The 20,374-nt window shown below is 40.8% G+C and overlaps 1 protein-coding gene across 2 annotated transcripts in view; it reads right to left on the bottom strand.

Moving 5' to 3' along the window:
* Positions 1–4,664: 4,664 nt before the first annotated feature.
* NT5C2 (5'-nucleotidase, cytosolic II) overlaps positions 4,665–20,374 on the bottom strand; it is a 77,301-nt gene continuing 61,591 nt past the window's right edge. For both annotated transcript variants that reach the window (XM_082854455.1, XM_082854456.1), the window contains exons 5-17: positions 17,318–17,409; positions 17,097–17,154; positions 15,987–16,080; positions 15,286–15,339; positions 12,983–13,066; positions 11,911–11,952; positions 10,052–10,159; positions 9,717–9,783; positions 8,819–8,989; positions 7,393–7,444; positions 7,216–7,276; positions 6,892–7,068; positions 4,665–6,302 (exon numbers count right to left, since the gene is read on the bottom strand). In XM_082854455.1, coding sequence (XP_082710581.1) covers positions 6,063–6,302; positions 6,892–7,068; positions 7,216–7,276; positions 7,393–7,444; positions 8,819–8,989; positions 9,717–9,783; positions 10,052–10,159; positions 11,911–11,952; positions 12,983–13,066; positions 15,286–15,339; positions 15,987–16,080; positions 17,097–17,154; positions 17,318–17,409 — 1,300 coding nt within the window. In that variant the 3' untranslated portion in view covers positions 4,665–6,062. The remainder of the gene's footprint in view (positions 6,303–6,891; positions 7,069–7,215; positions 7,277–7,392; positions 7,445–8,818; positions 8,990–9,716; positions 9,784–10,051; positions 10,160–11,910; positions 11,953–12,982; positions 13,067–15,285; positions 15,340–15,986; positions 16,081–17,096; positions 17,155–17,317; positions 17,410–20,374) is intronic.

Genomic DNA, 20,374 nt, shown 5'->3' with positions numbered 1-20,374 from the left:
TCTTCAGGATTCAGTGGGCCTCCCACGTTCCCTGATAAGCCACATCCTCTTCCATTGTCCCTTCTATTCCTTCTACCCTCCTCACTCATGTGACCAGACTCTGAAGATCTTTCGGTCGAGGTTCATGGCCCCTCTGTGATCTATTCCTAGACCACATTCTTTTGGAATCCTTCTTCCCTCCACTCTTAGTCTCTGTTTTACATTCTTCTGAGAATTGAGCCTCTTGATGACTGGTCCCTTGTTTTTCCTACCATATTGTTTTAACCATGATGTTCTCGGTCTGTTTTACTTACACTAGTCCTGTGGATGGAGACATTTCAGTGAAGGACTGCTGACAAGACGGGCTGAGACACTTCCTGACCTAACCAGTGCTCCCACCTCCCCAGTCATCACCCCCAATTTCTCGAAAGTGGAACAAGGTAGATTACATTCCAGTGAAGTATTATCTTCTTGGGAGCCTGTTAGAAGCAGAGCGGAAAGCAGCACGCAGTGCCGGGAAAGGAATTCTCTCTCTAGCGCGTCTTCTCCCAGTTGGCTGCTGTGCTTATTAGTTTTTCCTGCTTTACTCACTTTGTCTAGATGAGTCCTGAGCTCAAATCAGGAAACTCTCCAAGGGAAATAAAGGTGATTTTTCCTATTGTGAAGATGGGATTTGCCTAAGCCTTCCCTCTGCATCCATGGGGTTGCCCACATGTCAGTTCATTTCTCAGCTGTATCATGATAAAAGCTCTGGGGTTTCTATTCCGTCTAACAGATTATGCTCCCCAGCGGCTCTTCTCGACTCAGCACTTCTGAGGACACAGATAGTGATCAGACGGTCTTGTAGAGAAAATGACTGGTACAAACTGAACGACCTTTTTGTAGCCTGGAGTTGATTTCTGAAAGCACACTTTTTGAAGGTAATTCAGTTTAATAGAGAGATGATTTCTTATTAAGGCCAAAAAGTTGAATTACATGAGATGGCTAATAAACATGTGGCTTCTTTGTATGATTGTTTTATCTTTTTCCCTGAGGTCCTCATATCTCTGCTCTTTCAAAAAGCCCCAGGACAAAGCAATGGTTATAGTGCCTCTCTGTGACATTCTGGTGGCATGCCATCTCCCCCAGTAGATGATTGTGAGGCCTAAGGACGCAAGGGGGAATCGGTTACAGGAATTCTTTGTCAGAGTGCTTTTCCTGCTAGGGTAGGAGCGATTGTGAAGCACTCAAACAGTAGGCCAACACATGGCAGGAATTTCAGATGAAGCCAGCTTCCTTGCCACAATTCTGCTACATCCTTGACTTGAGGGCAGTGGGTCCAAAAATGAAGTTACTTGCTTCAAAATATGTATACCCACAAGTTAAAGATTACCTTTGGTACAAACCGTCTCTCAAAGACTGGACATTTAATAAACATTTTTCAGTGGTGGGAAGGTTTGCGTGACAAGTCCTCTTGCCAAGTATCTCAGGAACTTGTGAGACTTGGAAGGACTATTGCTGTCTTTTGTGTGAAGACTGTGCGTGCACTCAGCTGCTTGGGCTCCAGTGTGTATGATGAGGTTTATCTTGGCCTAGACTCTCCAGGCCTCATCTATAGCCCTGGCCAGACATGGCTTTGGGAAGAGCACAATGGGAGAGGCAGCGCATTTGGGTGAATATTTGTACCTAATTTGATTCATGAACCAATCTGTCTAACCCATTTCTTTTCTAGTAATAAAATGGAGCAAAGGTATTTTATAGGAAGGAACATAAAGGGACCAGACCAAAAACTTCTGTCATTTAAAATTAGAAAATAGATTACTTACACTTGCAGTAAGAGTCGACAAGCTTGAGATGAGGTGTTGCGTGTTCAATCGGGAGTACTTTTTTCTGTTAAAGCTCTTTAGAGGGACTTAAACTATTGTTTATATTTTACTGCATACCTTTGTGGGAACAAGTCAGATAGTTGTGGACTTGGGATGAAGACATCGTGTCTGAGGCCAGGGGAGAAATGGTTGAGATTGTCGGGTTAAACAGAAAAGCTGCCTTGTTCATTCTGTAAACCAATGCATTCTCTCCGTAGATGACTTGCTTTCTGCTATTCCGATGTGCTCAGCTGTGAGAACAGCGTGCAGTGCCCCTTCTCCGTTCGTGGAGGTGTGAGATGGGACGACGTGGATTCCTGGAAGTCACCGGCTCTGCGTCCCGGCTGCTGTGCATGTGCACGTCCTCCCTGCTCTCTGGTGGCTGTGCACCGGTCCTTTTTTTCAAGGCTGCTCAGGTAGCTCCATGGTCTAGATTTCATTCTCAGGGCCTCCCAAAGCTGTGTATCATTTGAAATTGTTCCATTTGAGGAAAAACTTTAAGAATAGCTCTATGCTCTAGTCACCAAGAAAGAATGTCATGAGAAACCTAAGTATTGAGACGTAAATTGCTGAACTGAGGATCTGGGATTAAGTGTATGGCAATAGCTAGATCATAGTTACCATTTTTCCCACCATCAAAGAAAGGTTAAATAGTTTCCATAACACGGAATGTGGACAAGGCTCCTACTCTTAATGCAGACTTAGATATGCAGTTGTTTGTCTCAGGCTATTTGTGGTGAATAAGCAGAGTATTTTTAAATGCTCTGGCAGCCTTGGAAAAACTGCAGGGCTTTAAAGTTGCTGACAAAATATTTCTTAAATAAATAAATCTGATTTAGGAATATCTAAACATGGACAAAGTACTTTTAAATCTGACATGTCAGTGCAAGTGGCTTTTTAAAGTGGCTGCTTAAAAACAATACTAACATGTCTAAAGGATTTGTAGCTCTAAGTTTTTCTGTTAAGACCCACTTTTTCTAAAAGCATCTTAGGGTATCTTGAAGGGCTTGTTTTCTTATTTTAGGTCTCAACAGAGCTTATGGTAGGAAATTTAAGGTCTGAACAGAACACTAAACTTTCTTGGCTTTCAGTAACTTTACTAAAATACACCATCTGAGCTTTACCTGACCATCTCTGTAGAGAGGAATGCACAGGACAAGGCCTCTTGCAGAGGCTGCGCTGTGGTCTGCTGTGCCTCTGACCGCTGCTGGATATACTAGGGTGCCAGGGGGCCTCACAAAGTCTGAAACTAAGTGGTGTTTTCCAAATACCCAGGAAGAAAGTTCTGAAAAGAGTTGGGAGAGCTTCCTCTCAGTCTAAACACCTTAGGGTTTTTTTTTTAACGGAAAATTATAATTTTATGTTTTGCTTCAATTATTAGCAACAGAGAGAAACTCATACTCATGTTTTAACAAGTCCAGTTACAGCTGCTCTGAGTCCCTGCCCAAGGACCACTTACTTCCCAGCACTCTTCTAACAGGAGTAATATGCAGGGAAGCAAAGGCTCTGCTCTGGGCCTTAGACTCCTATGGAATCCTAGCTCTTTAAAGTATATTTTGGTGGTCCTAAAGAAAGCTGTAACCAGTAGTGGAATTCTTATTCCAGGTGTGTGCTTTTCACTTCTCAATCTTTGGACCCACTACCAGAGACTCATCTAGTTGAAAAGAAACTCTTAGATAAGATCTTCTGTGAATAAAACAAAACAAAAGGGGTGGTAAATTAAAGCAATGTGATCATGTTGGGCCTTGCTCTAACAGGGGAGATATTTAAAGGTACTATTAAATTAGCCATGTAGTTGTAATAAGTCACTCAGATATTATTTGGCTTTGGGAACACTGAAGACAGTGTCAAACTGGGCAGCATCTCCATCTTGAATGAGAATAATTAATAGCTGGGGTGATCACAAACATATTTGCTAAAATTTAAAACAGGAGCAATATCTAATTGCTATAACAATTTCTTTTTTTTTCTTTTCTATTTATATACTTTGCCTATTTTATTTATTTATTCATTTTGGCTGCGTTGGGTCTTTGTTGCTGCACGCGGGCTTTCTCTAGTTGTGTTGAGTAGGGGCTACTCTTCATTGCGGTGTGCGGGCTTCTCATTGCAGTGGCTTCTCTTGTTGCAGAGCACGGGCTCTAGGCAAGTGCAGGCTCAGTAGTTGTGGCGCATGAGCTTAGCTGCTCCATGGCATGTGGGATCTTCCCGGACCAGTGATCAAACCCATGACCCATGCACTGGCAGGCAGGTTCTTAACCACTGCACCACCAGGGAAGTCCCTGCAATAGCATTTCTAACCTAATACTTTAAAAGTAGCATAAATTCCTAACAGATAACAGAATGTACATGTCTTGATGTGACAGTGTAAAGCCCTACACATTCAAAGTGGTGATGTAATACGGGCTTGGCTAAGTTACTGAGCTGTGTTCCCTACCTATAAAATGATTTTTTAAAAAAGGGGGAAAAAAAAGCCTCACCTCGTAGTCCTGTACCAAAAAACTGTCTATGAAAAAACTGAGGCCTATTTAAGTGCTATAAATTTAGCCATTAATCATGCTAGACTATATTTCCTTTAAGAGAAAGTCAAATTGGTATCACTAAGTAAAACCTAAACCCACGGACTTCCCTGGTGGCACAGAGGTTAAGAATCTGCCTGCCACTGCAGGGGTCACGGGTTCGAGCCCTGGTCCAGGAAGATCCCACATGCCACGGAGCAACTAAGCCTATGCGCCACAACTACTGAGCCTGTGCTCTAGAGTCTGCGAGCCACAACTACTGAGCCTGTGCTCCATAACAAGAGAAGCCACCTCAGTGAGAGGCCTGCGCACTGCAACGAAGAGTAGCCCCCGCTCACCGCAACTATAGAAAGCCCGTGTGCAGCAACAAAGACCCAACACAGCCAAAAACAAATAATTAATTAAAAGAAAACAACAAAAAAAAAACCTAAACCCACTTGAAGACTAGCAGTTACTATAGTTGTGCTATAGGAAGGGGTCAAAGTCAGTATTAGAAATATTATACTTTATTGACTTCTAGAGCAGCTAATCTACCCTCCCGTGTTGACAAATGACAGGAAGAATGGAAGAAACATATGAAGGTTAAAGTAAGAGTCTACACCACTGTGAAAAATGTTGTAACAACTTTCACTGTTCCGGTGAGGCAGTTATACCACCTTAAAGTATACAGTGATGATCCATTCTTGTTCTGAACAACAAGAAGTGATTTCACTTGGGATTCTGAAGTGAATTTATCCACGTTGATTGTGCCCTGTTTTTGTAAAGGTTCTGGCTTACAGAGCCCTCTTCCCACCCTCTTATGCTTGAATTTGAAATACAGCAAGAGGATACAGAAGGCTGGAATGGGGTGGCATGAGCCACACTATATGGCCCACACTAATGAATTTTACTCCGTTATGATGTAATATAAGAAGGAGGTTCTCTTCTTTTCAGGTGGCTTGATCCTTTGTCCTCTTTCAGCTGAATTCTTTCTATAGATTTAGCCCAGATGAGAAAAAGACTGTGTTTTTGGATAATAAACATTTTTGCTATCAATCAAAAACATGTAGAAGTGGATGAAGACTTCTGCCTCAAAATGAAATTGCTGCAGTCCATTCCAGACCAGCCCTACCTACAGCAAGTAGAGAACACATCTGCTAAGCCACTGACAGCAGCCTTACTGGAGTCACTGAGGACACTTACAAAAGCTTGTAAAGGAACCTTGACCTTAACAGAAGACTACATTTGATAATGGAAATAATATATTTCTCCACTGATATACAATACTTATGCAATGCACTGAAAAAGATGGATTTTGGAATAAGAGCACAATTTGTACCATAACAACATTTTTGGATCACCTCTTCCCATTGTCTTCCTTGCTCCACTCTGAGACCCTTCACCACCCTTAGTGTACCTGGATACACTATGACAGACTGATGATGAAACAAGACAAGGCAACAGTGTCACAAGCCACGATGGAGCCAGCTGCATGCAGTTCAGCCCAGCTTTACCCTTACTTTCCTCCAGTACAGACTCCATTACAATTCTGAACCATCTGCAAAGAGTGCAGACACACAAAACTAAAACAAGGACCCCCTACGATGAGAGTATTGTAAAGTCTTCAGAAACTTTCCGGATGTACCTTTGATGGAGCCCCCCCACCCCCCACAGGGACATCCTTTACTCCTGGGAGTCCTGCCAGAACTTGTTTAATGGGTGCTCAGAGTTTTGCTTTTCCTCCTCATTCTTCCTCTTCCTCCTCTTCCTCTTCATCATCATCTTCATCATGGCAGTGTGTAATTTCCTGGGGGGCCAGTGGAAAGAGGTTGGGGGGCTTAATCTCACTAATCGACCGTGTCAACTGGTGACGTTTGTAGTCGGTATCTTTGAAATCCACTGATGTACGGTTCCGGGTTGCAAGAGGGGACTCCATCTCATTGATATCTACATGTGTGTGTTCCACTGTTGACTCATGAGGCATCTACAACAAAGTCAGAGGTTCAGAAAGCAGGCAGAACAAAACAGCTGTCTCCCAGATCCTAATCCCTCTGCCTTTGTTAGATGGCTGTACAGAAGCACCTATAATGGACCAGAGGCCAAGCCAATTCAGATACTGAAGTATCTTCCTAGAACTTCCTAAAGCTGCCTATCCTCTTTTCTCTCCCACTCAAAACTGTGCCCACATTGTATACTGTAGCCTGAAACTGGATAAGATGGGAGAGAAGAGATTATTATTTCCTGTTTATTTCACAGCAAAAAAGTCTTGAAATATAGATCAGTATTGGAAAACTACACTTCTCTCATTTAGCACTAATAATAAAGTCTTTACCATTCAAACAACTTTTAAACCAAGTAGTTTTCAAAGTAAAATTAAGCTCTGTAACATTCTATCTTGCTCATACTTTCTCAAAAACTCCTTTTTGTGCAACCATGTAACCTGGCTCTGGGCTTTGCACATTAGAAAGAAATGATCTAAACTTTCCTGTGCCATGCCAGATAGCTAATGGCAGATCTTGGCCTTAACAGCGTTATCTTAACTGCAAATAGTAGCCTTAGGCTATATAACTCACCAAGACGTGGGCAGCTCTGAAGAGGTAGCTGAACGGGTAATACAGCAGATTAATGAAAGATGCTGCATAGAGATCAGCATAGCGCATCACCTGACTGGCAAAGAGGGTCTGCCGGGAGCCACTGCGAAACAGGCTTCCCATCATCCCGTAGCACATGTCCATGTCATGAGTTACTTTCTAAAGCAAAGAACAAGATTAAGGCTCAGCTCATTCGATAAATATTTACTGAACACTGGCTATGTGCCACTCCCTGTATAATATCAGAAATACAGAAATCACTTAAAGTTTATTTTCGAAGTTTTCTCCCAAATCCCATTTGGATACCTTAATACGCCTCTGGATGGAGCTAATGTCTGGGCGCTCATTGCTGCTGCTGTCAAGGTGCCTGGAGACAAGAAAAATCCAGTGAAAATCTCCAGAAAGGACGTCTCTGACATCTAAGTGACTCCTGAAGAGGTAGATGGTTTTTAGGGAAGAAATTTTTAGGGTTAGGAAACTTACTTGTAGAGTTCAGCCAAGAAAATATCCAGGCTCTGAAGCTCTTCGAAAAGTGCTAAAGTTTGGAAGAAAAAGGAAAATGTTTTAAGTAAAACAAAAATCATCTAGTTTTTAACCGTTGCTAAAACTAAAGTAAAAGCCTGCAGATATGACTGAAAAGTAAAGCTATAGGTGAGTGTGTAAAATGACTTCCTTCCCCCACCTTCGGGAAAACCCACTGACACTGCTTGGAATCTGGCAGCAGATGACGCCAGCATTTCCTCCTACTTAAAACCACCCCCTACATACAACTTTCCTAACTGGATGCGGATTCTGAGCTTATAAAGTGCCAATTCATACCCCATCTCAGGTGTGTCAGCAAAGCAAGTGTTAATGGTTCCATCTTTAGATAAAAGCATAAGTCACAAGTCCAGAAAACAGAACCAAATCAACTAGATTTCTAAAATTCTATAGGTAGAAATGTAGCCAGAAAATCCCACCAAGAAGTACAAACAATAGCAACAGCCACTATACGCTGCATGCTTTCCGTGTGTTCTAGCCCTTCTCAACCTGGGTTCCCCGACGAGAATCGAGCCATGATGTAGCCACTGTATATAACAAATCTTCTTTATCTACCATCTTTGGGAGAACGAGAGTCATTCAAATCATTTTGTTCTGTGGTTCAGATGAGGAGCCTTGGTTGAGAAAGGTTGTTACTTCTATCTCCTTTATGCAGGCAGCTTATGAGAGTAGGTGTTGCCCTCATTTTCACATATAAGGATACTAAGGCACAGGGTGTTTCAGTAACCTGCCTGAGGGCTGAAGATAGTAGGTGGGGGAGCCAGGGTCACTACCTGAGGCAGGCTGAGTTTCCAGAGGCAGGACCTTCCACCACGCTGTGAGTGATGCTAGCTAGGACTGGCTGGAGAACTTGTGTGTGTCAAACATCTTTACATAACTAGGGTCAAAGCTCAATTCAGTGCAGAGTATAGCTCAGTTCAGAGAGTGCCTCATTCTCTACTTCTCAGAAGAGCAAATAAATACCAGGTGATCAGCACTCAGAGCCATCAATGCCCCAGGATCACAGATATGAGCTGGTAGCAGAGAGACTGGAACTAGCAGGCATGATTGAACAAATAAGGGCCTACAGAGGTAAGCAGAGTTCACTTTCAGTTGCTACTGTAACATAACTCAGACCAGTAATATTCCAAACTTTAAAGGGATTCAAGAAGAAGGCTGAACAAGATAACCTCAAAATTCTGGGCTTCTGTGAAATATCTGGCTCTATGAGAAGGAGGTATCCAAATAGAAGGGCCCATCTTTGACCACCCCTGTCTGACCCCCTGCATACAAAGTAATGGTTCATCAAAGAGGACTGATTCATAGCTGGCCATTCAGATATAAACTAGCTATATCAAAGATTTATAAAGTAAGAATAATGGCTCCTTACAGCTCTTATCAGTCCAGACATGCAGCTCCTGTGCAAGTTCAGGAATCACCAAAAAAGTTCGCCACCCTTGCCGTTTCTTTGATTTTAAAATGTCCCCAAAAATGTGATCTCCAATATATAAAATGTCTTTGCCCTTGGCTCCCAACAGATCACAGATTGTATCAGATGAACCTGAAACAATGGAACGAACAATGAGAAAACAATAAATGTCTCCATATTAAAAACCAGTGTTCCAAGTACCATAACCATTAAATACAATTAATTTTATTCTTTTAACTATGTGAGGAACACACTAAAAGGGTGCACCTTTCTTAAAAGATAAAGACTCACCATTGTCTTTTTTCATCAACCTTTTTAGTGCCCCTAAGACAAGGCCTTTAGCTCCACTGTGCTCACCAGAGCTCTTGATCACCAAACGCAAGAGCAACAAAACTACACGTCTCAGCTTTAGGGGACATAACCCTTCAAAGTACCACTGCCATTTCTCATCACAGATCTGCCATTAGGTTGGCTTTGTTCCACTGCTTCTCATTCCAACAAAATACACATCTGTGTCCACAGGGGCTCCTAAAAACCCCTAGAGGACCCCTTGGGAACCACCCGACATGATTCCAGACACTGAGAAAATGCCTCAAATAGGCAAAAGGAGGATTGGAAAAAACTGATCCTTTTAGTGAAAATCAAAGGTTCACTAGGACATACTGACCACTTCTCAAAACCTTTCTCCCTGACTCCTATTGTATTAGTAGGTGATTGAAGTGTTTACCATCAGGAGACGATATCTTTAGAATTCTAAAGAGTATATGTGGCACTGTGCCAGGAGGACACCAAAGCTTTCAGGTCTCAGCAAAGGTCTGAGCAAAGACTTACACTAAATAAAGGGAAGTCTGTGACTCACCCCCAGAGTAGACAATGCCATGCTGCAAGGGGCCCGTGTAGGTACCAATCTTCAGCTTGCCAGTTTTCTGTGAGAAAAGAATAGGAACTTCGTAATGCTTTATCCTTCTATCACAATCTCCACCCAAAATGCTACTTGGCTAGGCAGCCAAATGAATGTCACTTTTGAATTATATTCATTTGAATTATTCTGCTATATCGATTAAGACCAAAAAACTTCAAAAGAGAGATATGGCTAATAAGTTAAAAATACCTGTTTCCGTAGGGAGAGTAGGAGTGGGGAAAGGAGAAACATTAAGGGTAATTGCTCACAGATACACCTTCCTCTCAACTTACAGTATCCACCTGACGCAGTACTGTGCCTTCTCCAAAAAAGAGTGGTTTCCGTGCGTCCACCAAGATGAGGTCAAAGTAGGACTGCCATGGTCGGTGGGAGCTCCCAGGCTGATAAGGGAGAAACAGCAAAAGCCGAAACATCACTCCTAACCTTAAAGCACTCATGTTTCATCTCAATCAGACGAAAGGAATGTAGAAATACTAAGTATAACCAGAAAATCCCACTATTAAAAACATATTGTGGCTTATTATAAGCCACATCCTTTTGGAAGCAGGCCAAGTAAAAATATAAATAATGACTCTAACCACTATATTTTAAATCGTTTCACCTACTTATCAATTTATTTCAAGCAATATAATGTATGAAAGAAAGTGCTCACACTCTAAAAATGGGCTATAAGAGGCTCAAAGGGGCTAAGGAGAGTTGCAAAACAAATATGTACGAGACAGATTAAGAAAGAGGCAGATTAGCATCAGAACTGAAGTATACAACTGATGTGGAACTATTATTAGCAGATTTCATCAGTTACGTTCTCAGAATGATGGTTCCAGGTACACACTGGTCTTTGGCTTATATGGCAGGCTAATCAGCACTAATGTAGAAGGGATGCCCATTAACATTACTTCCATCCTGAACTGGAACCATAGCATTAACCTTTTAAGGTCAAGCCAAAGAGCACTGCATTACTCTGCTTTTAGGTGATCTCAAAACAGTTATGACATTTATTCAAAGAAGCCTAGTGACTAAATCGCAATGAGTATTCCTTAAATCTAAATATGGCCATACTACAGGAATGAAGACTTCTCTGCTAAACATCAAGGTTAGCTGTTCTTTTGGCACAGAACTCAGCAATAACTAACAGCAGAATCTAGACGTTGGCAAGAATATATACATTTTCTCTGTTTCTTTTAATTACATTATCTTCTTCAACCTGAAAATTCCTTTATTTGCCACACAAATGTAACAATTCTGTATAGAATTTCTTGGACATAAAATTATTCTGGGGCTTCCCTGGTGGCGCAGTGGTTGAGAATCTGCCTGCCAATGCAGGGGACACGGATTCGAGCCCTGGTCCGGGAAGATCCCACATGCCGCGGAGCAACTAGGCCCGTGAGCCACAATCACTGAGCCTGCGTGTCTGGAGCCTGTGCTCTGCAACGAGAGGCTGCGATAGTGAGAGGCCTGCACACCACGATGAAGAGTGGCCCCCACTTGCCCCAACTAGAGAAAGCCCTCGCACAGAAATGAAGACCCAACACAGCCATAAATAAATAAATAAATAAAAATTTAAAAAAAATTATTCTGATCTCATCCTACTAAATACCACATGAATCTCTCTTATTTCTGTCTACTAAGTTTTCAAACTGCTAGCAACTTGAAATTACACTAACTCCTGGCATTACTACCTTTTTAAAAAAAATATTTATTTATTTTTGGCTGCACTGGGTCTTCGGTGCTGTGCACAGGCTTTCTCTAGTTGCGGGAAGAGGGGGCTACTCTTCGCTGTGGTGCACGGGCTTCTCATTGCCGTGGCTTCTCTTGTTGCGGAGCATGGGCTCTAGGCGCGCGGGCTTCAGTAGTTGTGGCACACGGGCTCTAGAGCGCAGGCTCAGTAGTTGTGGCGTACAGGCTTAGCTGCTCCTCGGCATGTGGGATCTTCCCGGACCAGGGCTCAAACCTGTGTCCCCTGCATTGGCAGGCGGATTCTTAACCACTGTGCCACCAGGGAAGCCCATTACTTCTAATATTAATGAAGATTTCTGGATGGCTCCTGACCGATTCCTTACCCTCAACATTCCAGGATATTAAATGCATTCATTGTTACTAAAGCAACAGTCTGTTAAGTTACATAGAGTACCTTGGGGCCATGTGGGAAATCAAACAGGTAAGTCATAATTTTCTGGAAAAAAAAAAATCCAACATAAGGTCCATATACTACTTCTGCGAGAGATATATGACACCTAAGTAAATCACACACAAGCTTTTCATAAGACATGTCTTTTTCAATACAAGATTCATCACATTCTTGTTCCCTCTAAAGTTTATGAAATCGTGGCAGTGGAAGAAGCCAGAAATGAATGCTTCATCATAGCAAACAAACGCAAGCTTCTGACATTCTCAGTAGAACACAGACTTCTAGATTTTTTTGTACAGATTCACATCCATATATTCCTATCCAGTTCTCCTAGAGGACTGGAACACGTATTTGGAGGTAAAGGGTATCTGAGATAAGGGTGTAGAGATAACTAATGACTCACATGGAAATAATATACCTTGGCCCTCTTACTACTGTTCCTAGACCAACCAAGCCAACTTACTTGCTTACTCCAAATCACCAAATTTCTAAATCAACATTTTACATAAAGAGGATTGGGGAGTGCTGAGCTTCCTGCTAGTACTGGGAACTTGTAACTGTCTTAGCAAAAGTAACATGATAAGGAGTTAAATCATCTTTTCTATATGCTTTAATCATGGCAAAAAATTTTTTTAAGTTAAGAGGTAGTACATTTTGATGGCTAAGAGTCAAAACACCTTAGCACCATCTATTTCTGTCTGGCTCCCAACAGCAGGGAGGGCACATATGTACACATGTGCAATAATAAAGGGTGTAACTTCTCAAGTTTTAGAAATGAAGCACAAAGAGACAACGAAGACATTTTAATCAGCGCAAATGTTTTAAATAACCCCTAAGAGAAAACCTTCAAGTAGCCAATTGTAATGAGAGAAAATAGTCAAAAGAAATATTTAGAAAAATTTGAGAACCACTCTGATGTATGCTATATATTTTTGCTTTTTTCATTCTGCTTTCAAAATGAAATGGCAATAAAATACCCTCACTTAGTAAACTATCTTCCTCATTATAGTCGCAGTTCTTTAGTCCAAAATAATTCCTTTGTATAAATAAACAAATATGAATATTAAGCACTTACATCTGTGTATTTATAGTCACTGTTGGTGGCAAGAAATACTTTCCCTACTTCCTTCATCCGGCTTAGAAGCAAAGGCAGTTTTCCCTGAAATATAATGATGATGATGAGCGAAACACTAAAACACACAGATATTCCTCCACTTATGTTGGGGTTATGTCCCGATAATACACCAAACATGACAGCTAGCCAAGCCTACCTTAAACGTGCTGAGAACATACACTGGCCTACAGTTGGGCAAAATCATCGAACACAAAGCCTATTTTATAATAAAGTGGTTGAATATCTCATGTAATTTACTGAATACTGTACTGAAAGTGAAAAGTAGAACGGATGTTACCAGTTGTCTACCCCCGTGATCGCATGGCTGACTGGGAGCTGTAGCTCACTGCTGCTGCCCAGCATCACGAGAGTATCATAGGGCATATCACTAGCCTGGGAAAAGATCAAAATTCAAAATTCCACATACAGTTTCTACTGAATGTGTACTGTTTTCACACCATCGTAAAGTCAAAAAATCTTAAGTTGGGGACCATCTGTATATATTCATTTACACTGTGGAGTAGTTAGACACTGGACTTTTGTCCACTGAAATAGGAATAGGGGATGCCCTTTAAGGGAGGGATGGTTGGTTGGTTGGTTGGTTGGTTTCAGAATTTTGCATTTAGAAGACCACATTGTCACTATGCATGAGTTAAGTATCATGTATGTAGTGTATACATGGTGTATATATAATAGATTTATATATAAAATATATAAATGATTATATGCCTATTAAAAACATATCTCTAACTTCCTCATTATGTCTGCCTCAGGAAAGAGTTTAAATTACCTTGTAATCTCTAAAAGTAAGTGAATTAAGTGTGTGAGAGATGAGGAGAAGCTGATTTTTAAACATCATCAGCTAAATACTCTATGGAGAGTATTAGATATGGCTTCACTGTATATACTTTTATTTTATGAAATACCTTGCAGAAGTGACATGATGTGTCATGAAGCAACCTAGAAATGTCCAGACCCACCTGCAGATACATGAGGAAATTCTAACTCCTGATGTGACAAGAAAAACAGCCTTTCCTTCTCTCACAGTAAATAGCTTCCTTCACTTAAATCCTCCTGAACCCCTCAGTGTTCTTTCTTGAAACAACAATCATGGGAGTGGGAGTGGACGGGAAATAGGAGGTACAAAGAATGAAAACAATAAGAAATCTTTACCAAAGAACTTTGAGAAAATAATTGCATTCTACTTTTACTCTGTAAGAAAAGGAAGAAGTATCTCATCTCAGTGCTGTGTGTGTCTGTGTGTACTTTTTATTTTGAAATAATTTCCGACTTACAGAAAAGTTGTGAAAATAGTACAGAGGGTTTCTATATATTCTTTATCCAGCTTCCCTTAATATTAACATCTTAACCCCAGCATAATGATCAAAACTAAGAAATTAACATTGGCACAATGCTTTTAACTAAACTACAGATATTTAAAAAATTTATTAGGTTTTCCACTAATGTCACTTGAAGTATTTTAAAGCTTTCCTCATTATCTCATTATTCCCTGTTTATAGGTTAAAGACAATTTAAATAATAGTCACACATATGGTGGGTTTTTTTTTGTTTTTTTGGGTTTTTTTTGCAGTACACGGGCCTCTCACTGCTGTGGCCTCTCCCGTTGCGGAACACAGGCTCCAGATGCGCAGGCTCAGCAGCCATGGCTCACCGGCCCAGCCGCTCCGCAGCATGTGGGATCTTCCCGGACCGGGGCACAAACCCGCATCCCCTGCATCGGCAGGCGGACTCTCAACCACTGTGCCGCCAGGGAAGCCCCATATGTACATTTTTTAGATGATCTACCGCTGTGGTTATGATTCAGGATACATTTAGGTGTGACTTTGGCTTTACTACTTATTCACTGTATGAACTTGGGCAAGTTATTTAAGTCCCCAGTTTCTTCATCTATAAAGCAGAGGTAACAGTAACTAACTCACAGTTATATGGAAGATTAAATGGGATAAAGAATGTAATCACTTAGCACAGTGATGTGCGCAAAGTAACCACTCTAGCTGCTGTTATTGTAATTAGAGCTAAAAGGACAAATGAAATACTGGGTCTTCTTGCCTAATAACAAACAAGAAAAACTAAAACACATGCTCTGGCTGAAAACTCTTGGTGATTATACTCGGAGTGTGTTAAACTGCCACGACAGAGAAATATCTTCTCTTGTCAACTTCATTATAAATAAGCTTGTTATTAATTTCCCTAATAGGTAAAGGAAGCTATCATGCAGATCTATTTTTCCCTTTATTACTTACATCTTTGACTACATACTTCTCAAGATTTTCAACTGTCTTTTCCTTAAGGGAACCCTAGAGAAAGAAAAAAGGAAGCAAGAAGAGAACAAAATCAATTTTTAAGTTTATTATAAAAACTGTGACTACTGTCAGCCTAAATGCATTTCTTAAGTATTTCCAGAAAAGTAGATAAACTAAACAAGGCCAGGATAAAGTGGCAGATGTGATGTGCTGCAACTCCACCTCCAAAATGTATTTAAAATATAAAACTATTTTTATTTTAAACTAGAAATCAAAAGGCATTTCATGTTTTATTCAGCATAATTTATAATAAATGTAAACATAATATTACTTAGTTAATGTTATTGGCCAAGTGGGAGGTATTTGGAAAAAACAAATGGACCATAATCATCCTGAAAGGATATGGTAAGTATAATCCTAATGCTAAAATCTCTTCCAGTAAGTTTGGGAAATGCAAACTGAAATAAGATCTAGAAGCCAAGCACCACCACTGAGGAAAGACCGGCATTACCTCTGTAAGCAGGACAGCCAAAGACAAGGACAGAAGTATTCTAGACAGCTATCACCAGCGGCAAATCCTACCCCCCACCCTTTTTTTAACAGATGAACAATTCTGCTCTATTTGCACTTGGAAAGTTAATGTCAGACCATAAAAAACACATGCCAGGCAGTGAGCAGGTGAAGAAGCAGCTCCTAGGTACCTTGTAATGAACCCAGTCAACCGCATCTCTTACATCCTGGAACATACTCCGGTAAGACATGAAGAGGTCCCCATCTTTAAATCCTGTTTCACAGCTACAGAAAGATAAAAAGAACATGACAGGGAATCCAAAAGAGGGTAAATAAAATGAATATCAAACATTGCCCAGGGGACCCAAAGGTTCCATTGTCACATAATAAAGGCCGTGTGGCTAATTTGGAAAATAATTACTCCCTAATGAAAACCCATTTTGACCACCAGAGATGACTACAGTGTTCAATGGAATACAATAACTGTGAACAGATACAAAGTGGTAGAAGAATACACTGAATGGAAGCTAAAAGGCCAGTTCCAAAAATATCAGGTCCTTTATCACTTTTAAGAAACAGGTTCCCATCAAAGAAACATTTAAAATTGGTAATTTAGGTTCTCTCCACCCTCACTTTTCTGACATTGTCTCTAGGTACTAAGGTATTGTCTATTTTCTGTTTATCTTAGTGACTTAGTGCTCCACCAGTTTAGTGCCTTGAAGTGGATAAGGCCTAAAGACGATAAGAAGTTTGCAAACTCTGGCACATACGGCTGAACTTACAATTCTCCCTAGAAAGGAAAGGATAACTTTTTCAGGACTTAAGCAAAATTTTACTTCAGGGAGGATAAACAGTATTTACTACTCAATTAATCTTGCTGGGCCTGGGAATGAAACTAAATTACCATCCCTGAATGGCTCCTGGGCAGCTGCTGTGAAATGAGTTGGGGGGTTTTAGTGCAATTCTGCTTGGACAGATAATCATCACACAAACCTCCCACTCAGTTGTCACAATTAGCACCTCTGCTGGCCGTCTTCATTCCCAGGAGAAGCCAATCAGAAGTGGTCCCTTCCAAACATGGCTGCAGCACACTGGCAAGGAGAGGGCCGTGTGGGAGGTGAGAGCCTGCATGGAGCTGCTGGTGCTGTCCCATCTCTCAGGCTGGCAATGTGGCATCTTTCACTAGCACTAAATTCACTTCAGAAAAGCAGAAAAGACCTGCAGTGGCCAGTTCTCTAAAACCCTGTACATTAATTTTTAAAAAAATCAATTGAAAAAAGAAAATTATAGTATATACATACCTGGTATATCTGGAACAATTAGTAAAAAAATCTACTAGGCAGGCCAACAGGTAGGTTTCTGAAAAATGAAGAATAGATATTCATAAGCTAGAAGTGAGATAATGAAATTTGTTTCATTATGTCCTTGCGCAAAGACAAACGATCATGGAAAGAAGGGAAAGCATCAGTATATATAAGCATAGAATAAGCATAGAATATATATAAGCATAGAATGAGTCTACCTGGTAGGTTGAATAGTGTGTTCAGAATGTAAAATCTTTCAGTGTCATCTCGTTGAATAAATTTATTTGGATACTGCTCTCTAGTTTCTGGTCTGAAAGAAAAAAATTTAAATTAACTGACATTCAAAAATAACATTATAACTCTGAGACATATTCATCATTCAAAAATTAATTCAGATATTTTGGTGGCTATGTGCAAGGCAGGGTTCCAAATGATACACATGGCAGGACTTCCCTGGTGGCACAGTGGATAGGACTCTGTGCTCCCAATACAGGGTGCCTGGGTTCTATCCCTGGTCGGGGAATTAGATTCCACATGCATGCCGCAACTAAGTAAGGGTTTGCATGCCACAACTAAGGAGCTCTGCAGCTGCAAGTAAGGAGTCCCCGTGCTGCAACCAAGACCTGGCGCAACCAAATAAAAAAAAAAAATTTAAAAAACCCAAAAAACACATGGGTAGCTCTGAAAAGGAAGAAGCTTGGTTCCAGCCCCTAAAAAGTTCTCAGTCTGGTAAGGGAGGTGAGTCACATACACAGACAATTACAAAAAGGTAAAAAAATCACAACTACAAGCAAGGTGCGAAGAGCTATGAGAAAACTGAAGAAGGGGAGACCATTTCAACTTAAGGGGTAGAGAGAAGTGAATATGGGAATGTGGAGAGGAAAATCTTGGAAGAATTCATGAAAATGGTAGCATATGAGCTGGCCCTTGAAAGCTAGATAGACGAATCCAGAAACTAGTCTGAGAAAAGGGAACAGAGAAAAATAAAGCTAGAAAGACGAATTGAGGCAATTATGCTATTGTTTTTATACTTCATTCAGGGGCAACAATGCCACTGACAGTTTTGGGGTTTTTTTGGCTGCATTGGGTCTTTGTTGCTGCCTGCGGGCTTTTCTCGAGTTGCCGCGAGTGGGGGCTACTCTTTGTTGCAGTGCGTGGGCTTCTCATTGCAGTGGCTCCTCTTGTTGCAGAGCACAGACTCCAGGCGCGTGGGCTTCAGTAGTTGTGGTACGCAGGGGCTACTCTTCATTGCAGTGCATGGGCTTCTCAATGCGGTGGCTTCTCTTGTTGCAGAGCACGGACTCCAGGCGTGCGGGCTTCAGTAGTTGTGACACGCAGGCTCAGCAGTTGTGGCTCACGGGCTCTAGAGTGCAGGCTCAGTAGCTGTGGCGCATGGCGTAGCTGCTCCGTGGCATGTGGGATCTTCCTAGACCAGGGCTCAAACCAGTGTCCCCTGCATTGGCAGGCGATTCTTAACCACTGTGCCACCATGTAAGTCCCCACTGACAGCTTTTAAGCAGAAGGATAAAACCATCAGAGCTGAATTGTAAAAATATTAAATTAGTAGGAGTTTTAGGATAAAACGGAGGAAGAAATGTGATGTGTTGCAAAAATGGCTACAAATTCTTCCTATCATTTTGTAATGTGACTTTGCAGTTTTTCTGATTAAGAGGCTCAGTCTATTTCTCCATCCTTGAATACAGGCTTGAATGGCAGCAAATGGGATCCAAGCAGAGACTTGGAAAACACTTGTGTATTGGGGCTTGCCTACTCTTGCTGCACTTGGAACTCTGAGACTGCTATGTGAATGAGAGTGAGATAAAACCTGCTGGAGGATAAAAGGTTACATGCAGAAATGAGGTGCCCCAGCCAACAGGCTGCCAACTGCCAGACATGTGAGTGAGGCCATTCTAGATCAGCTGAGCAATCCCAGAATTGCCCAGCTGACTCTCAGAATTTTGAGCTAAATCAAATGGCCATTGTTTTAAGCCACTAAGTTTTGAAGTACTTTATTATGCAGCAAAAACTAACTGACACAGAGACAGAGGCCTGGGAAATCAGTTAGGGGATTACTGTAGTAGTCCAGTTGAGAGCAGGAGGGGCATGTCCTAGAGTGGGTGCAAAGGAAATTAAAGAGAAGAATTATTCAGGAGAGACTGCCAAGGTAAAATGAACAAGATGAGGCAACTTATCGGATGTAGTAGATGAGGAACATAAGAGCCAAAGATGATGATGCTCACACTAAGAGGGTGTCTCTGAGAGGGTGGTGGTACCATAAACAGAATCATGAAAACTAGATAAAAAGTAGATATAAGAGGAATTTTATTTTGGATATGTTAATCTAAAAGTAAACATTTTTACAGGCAATTAGAAACAAAGGTCAAGAACTTAAAATAGAGATTCAAACTTGAGAGATAGCTGGGATCATCTCTGCACAGGTAATAAATGAAGTCAGCAAGACTATTAGAGCAGAAGAGGCCACTTAAGAGTGCAGAGAAAGAAGAGCAGACTGAGACTAGATCCACAGAAGATATTCAAGTTTAAAAGAAAAAGACAGTGAAAAAAAAACAGAAGTTAGAGATGCATGAGAACCTTAAAGAGTGAAATAAAACACTGCAAGAAGAGGAAGGGGATATAGTATTAATAAAAATATTACAGAGAGTATATATAGGGGTGGGATAGGGAGGGTGGGAGGGGGACGCAAGAGGGAGGAGATATGGGGATATATGTATACCTGATTCACTTTGTTATAAAGCAGAAAGTAACACACCACTGTAAAGCAATTACACTCCAATAAAGATGTTTAAAATATATATATATATTACAGAGAAACCAAAAGGGAGAAAAACTAAAATATAAAAATGCACAGTCCTCACAGTAAAATATGAAGATTAACTATTTTGAATAAAGGACACCAAATTTAAAGTTCATACTCAGAATAACTTGCGTAAATTCCTGCTTGTGTTTGTTAACTACAAATGGCATAAACTCTAGTTAGGGATATAAAATCACATTAGCTCCCTGTCTTAGTCACCCTTCTGAAATAAGTGTTCCCAATAAAGAATAACTTTATGGAATAGCATATCTTCTAGCCTTCCAAGATTTTCTGTAATGAAAATTAAGGCAGAAGGGAATAGTAATGATACGCTTTCCTCAGTCAGGTTTAGTAAGATGACGTTTTCATCATTAAAGAATAATTCCTTTACCTAAATATAGTTATTTATTAGGCAATTAGAACCCAAACAGACTTATAAATACAGTTAGTGATTACATTT

The sequence above is a fragment of the Leucopleurus acutus genome (genome assembly GCF_964270905.1).
Source record: "Leucopleurus acutus genome assembly, chromosome: 14".
Classification (NCBI taxonomy): Eukaryota; Metazoa; Chordata; class Mammalia; order Artiodactyla; family Delphinidae; genus Leucopleurus; species Leucopleurus acutus.
Note: the sequence above shows the minus strand (reverse complement) of the source record. Positions and strands in the feature narration are given on the sequence as shown.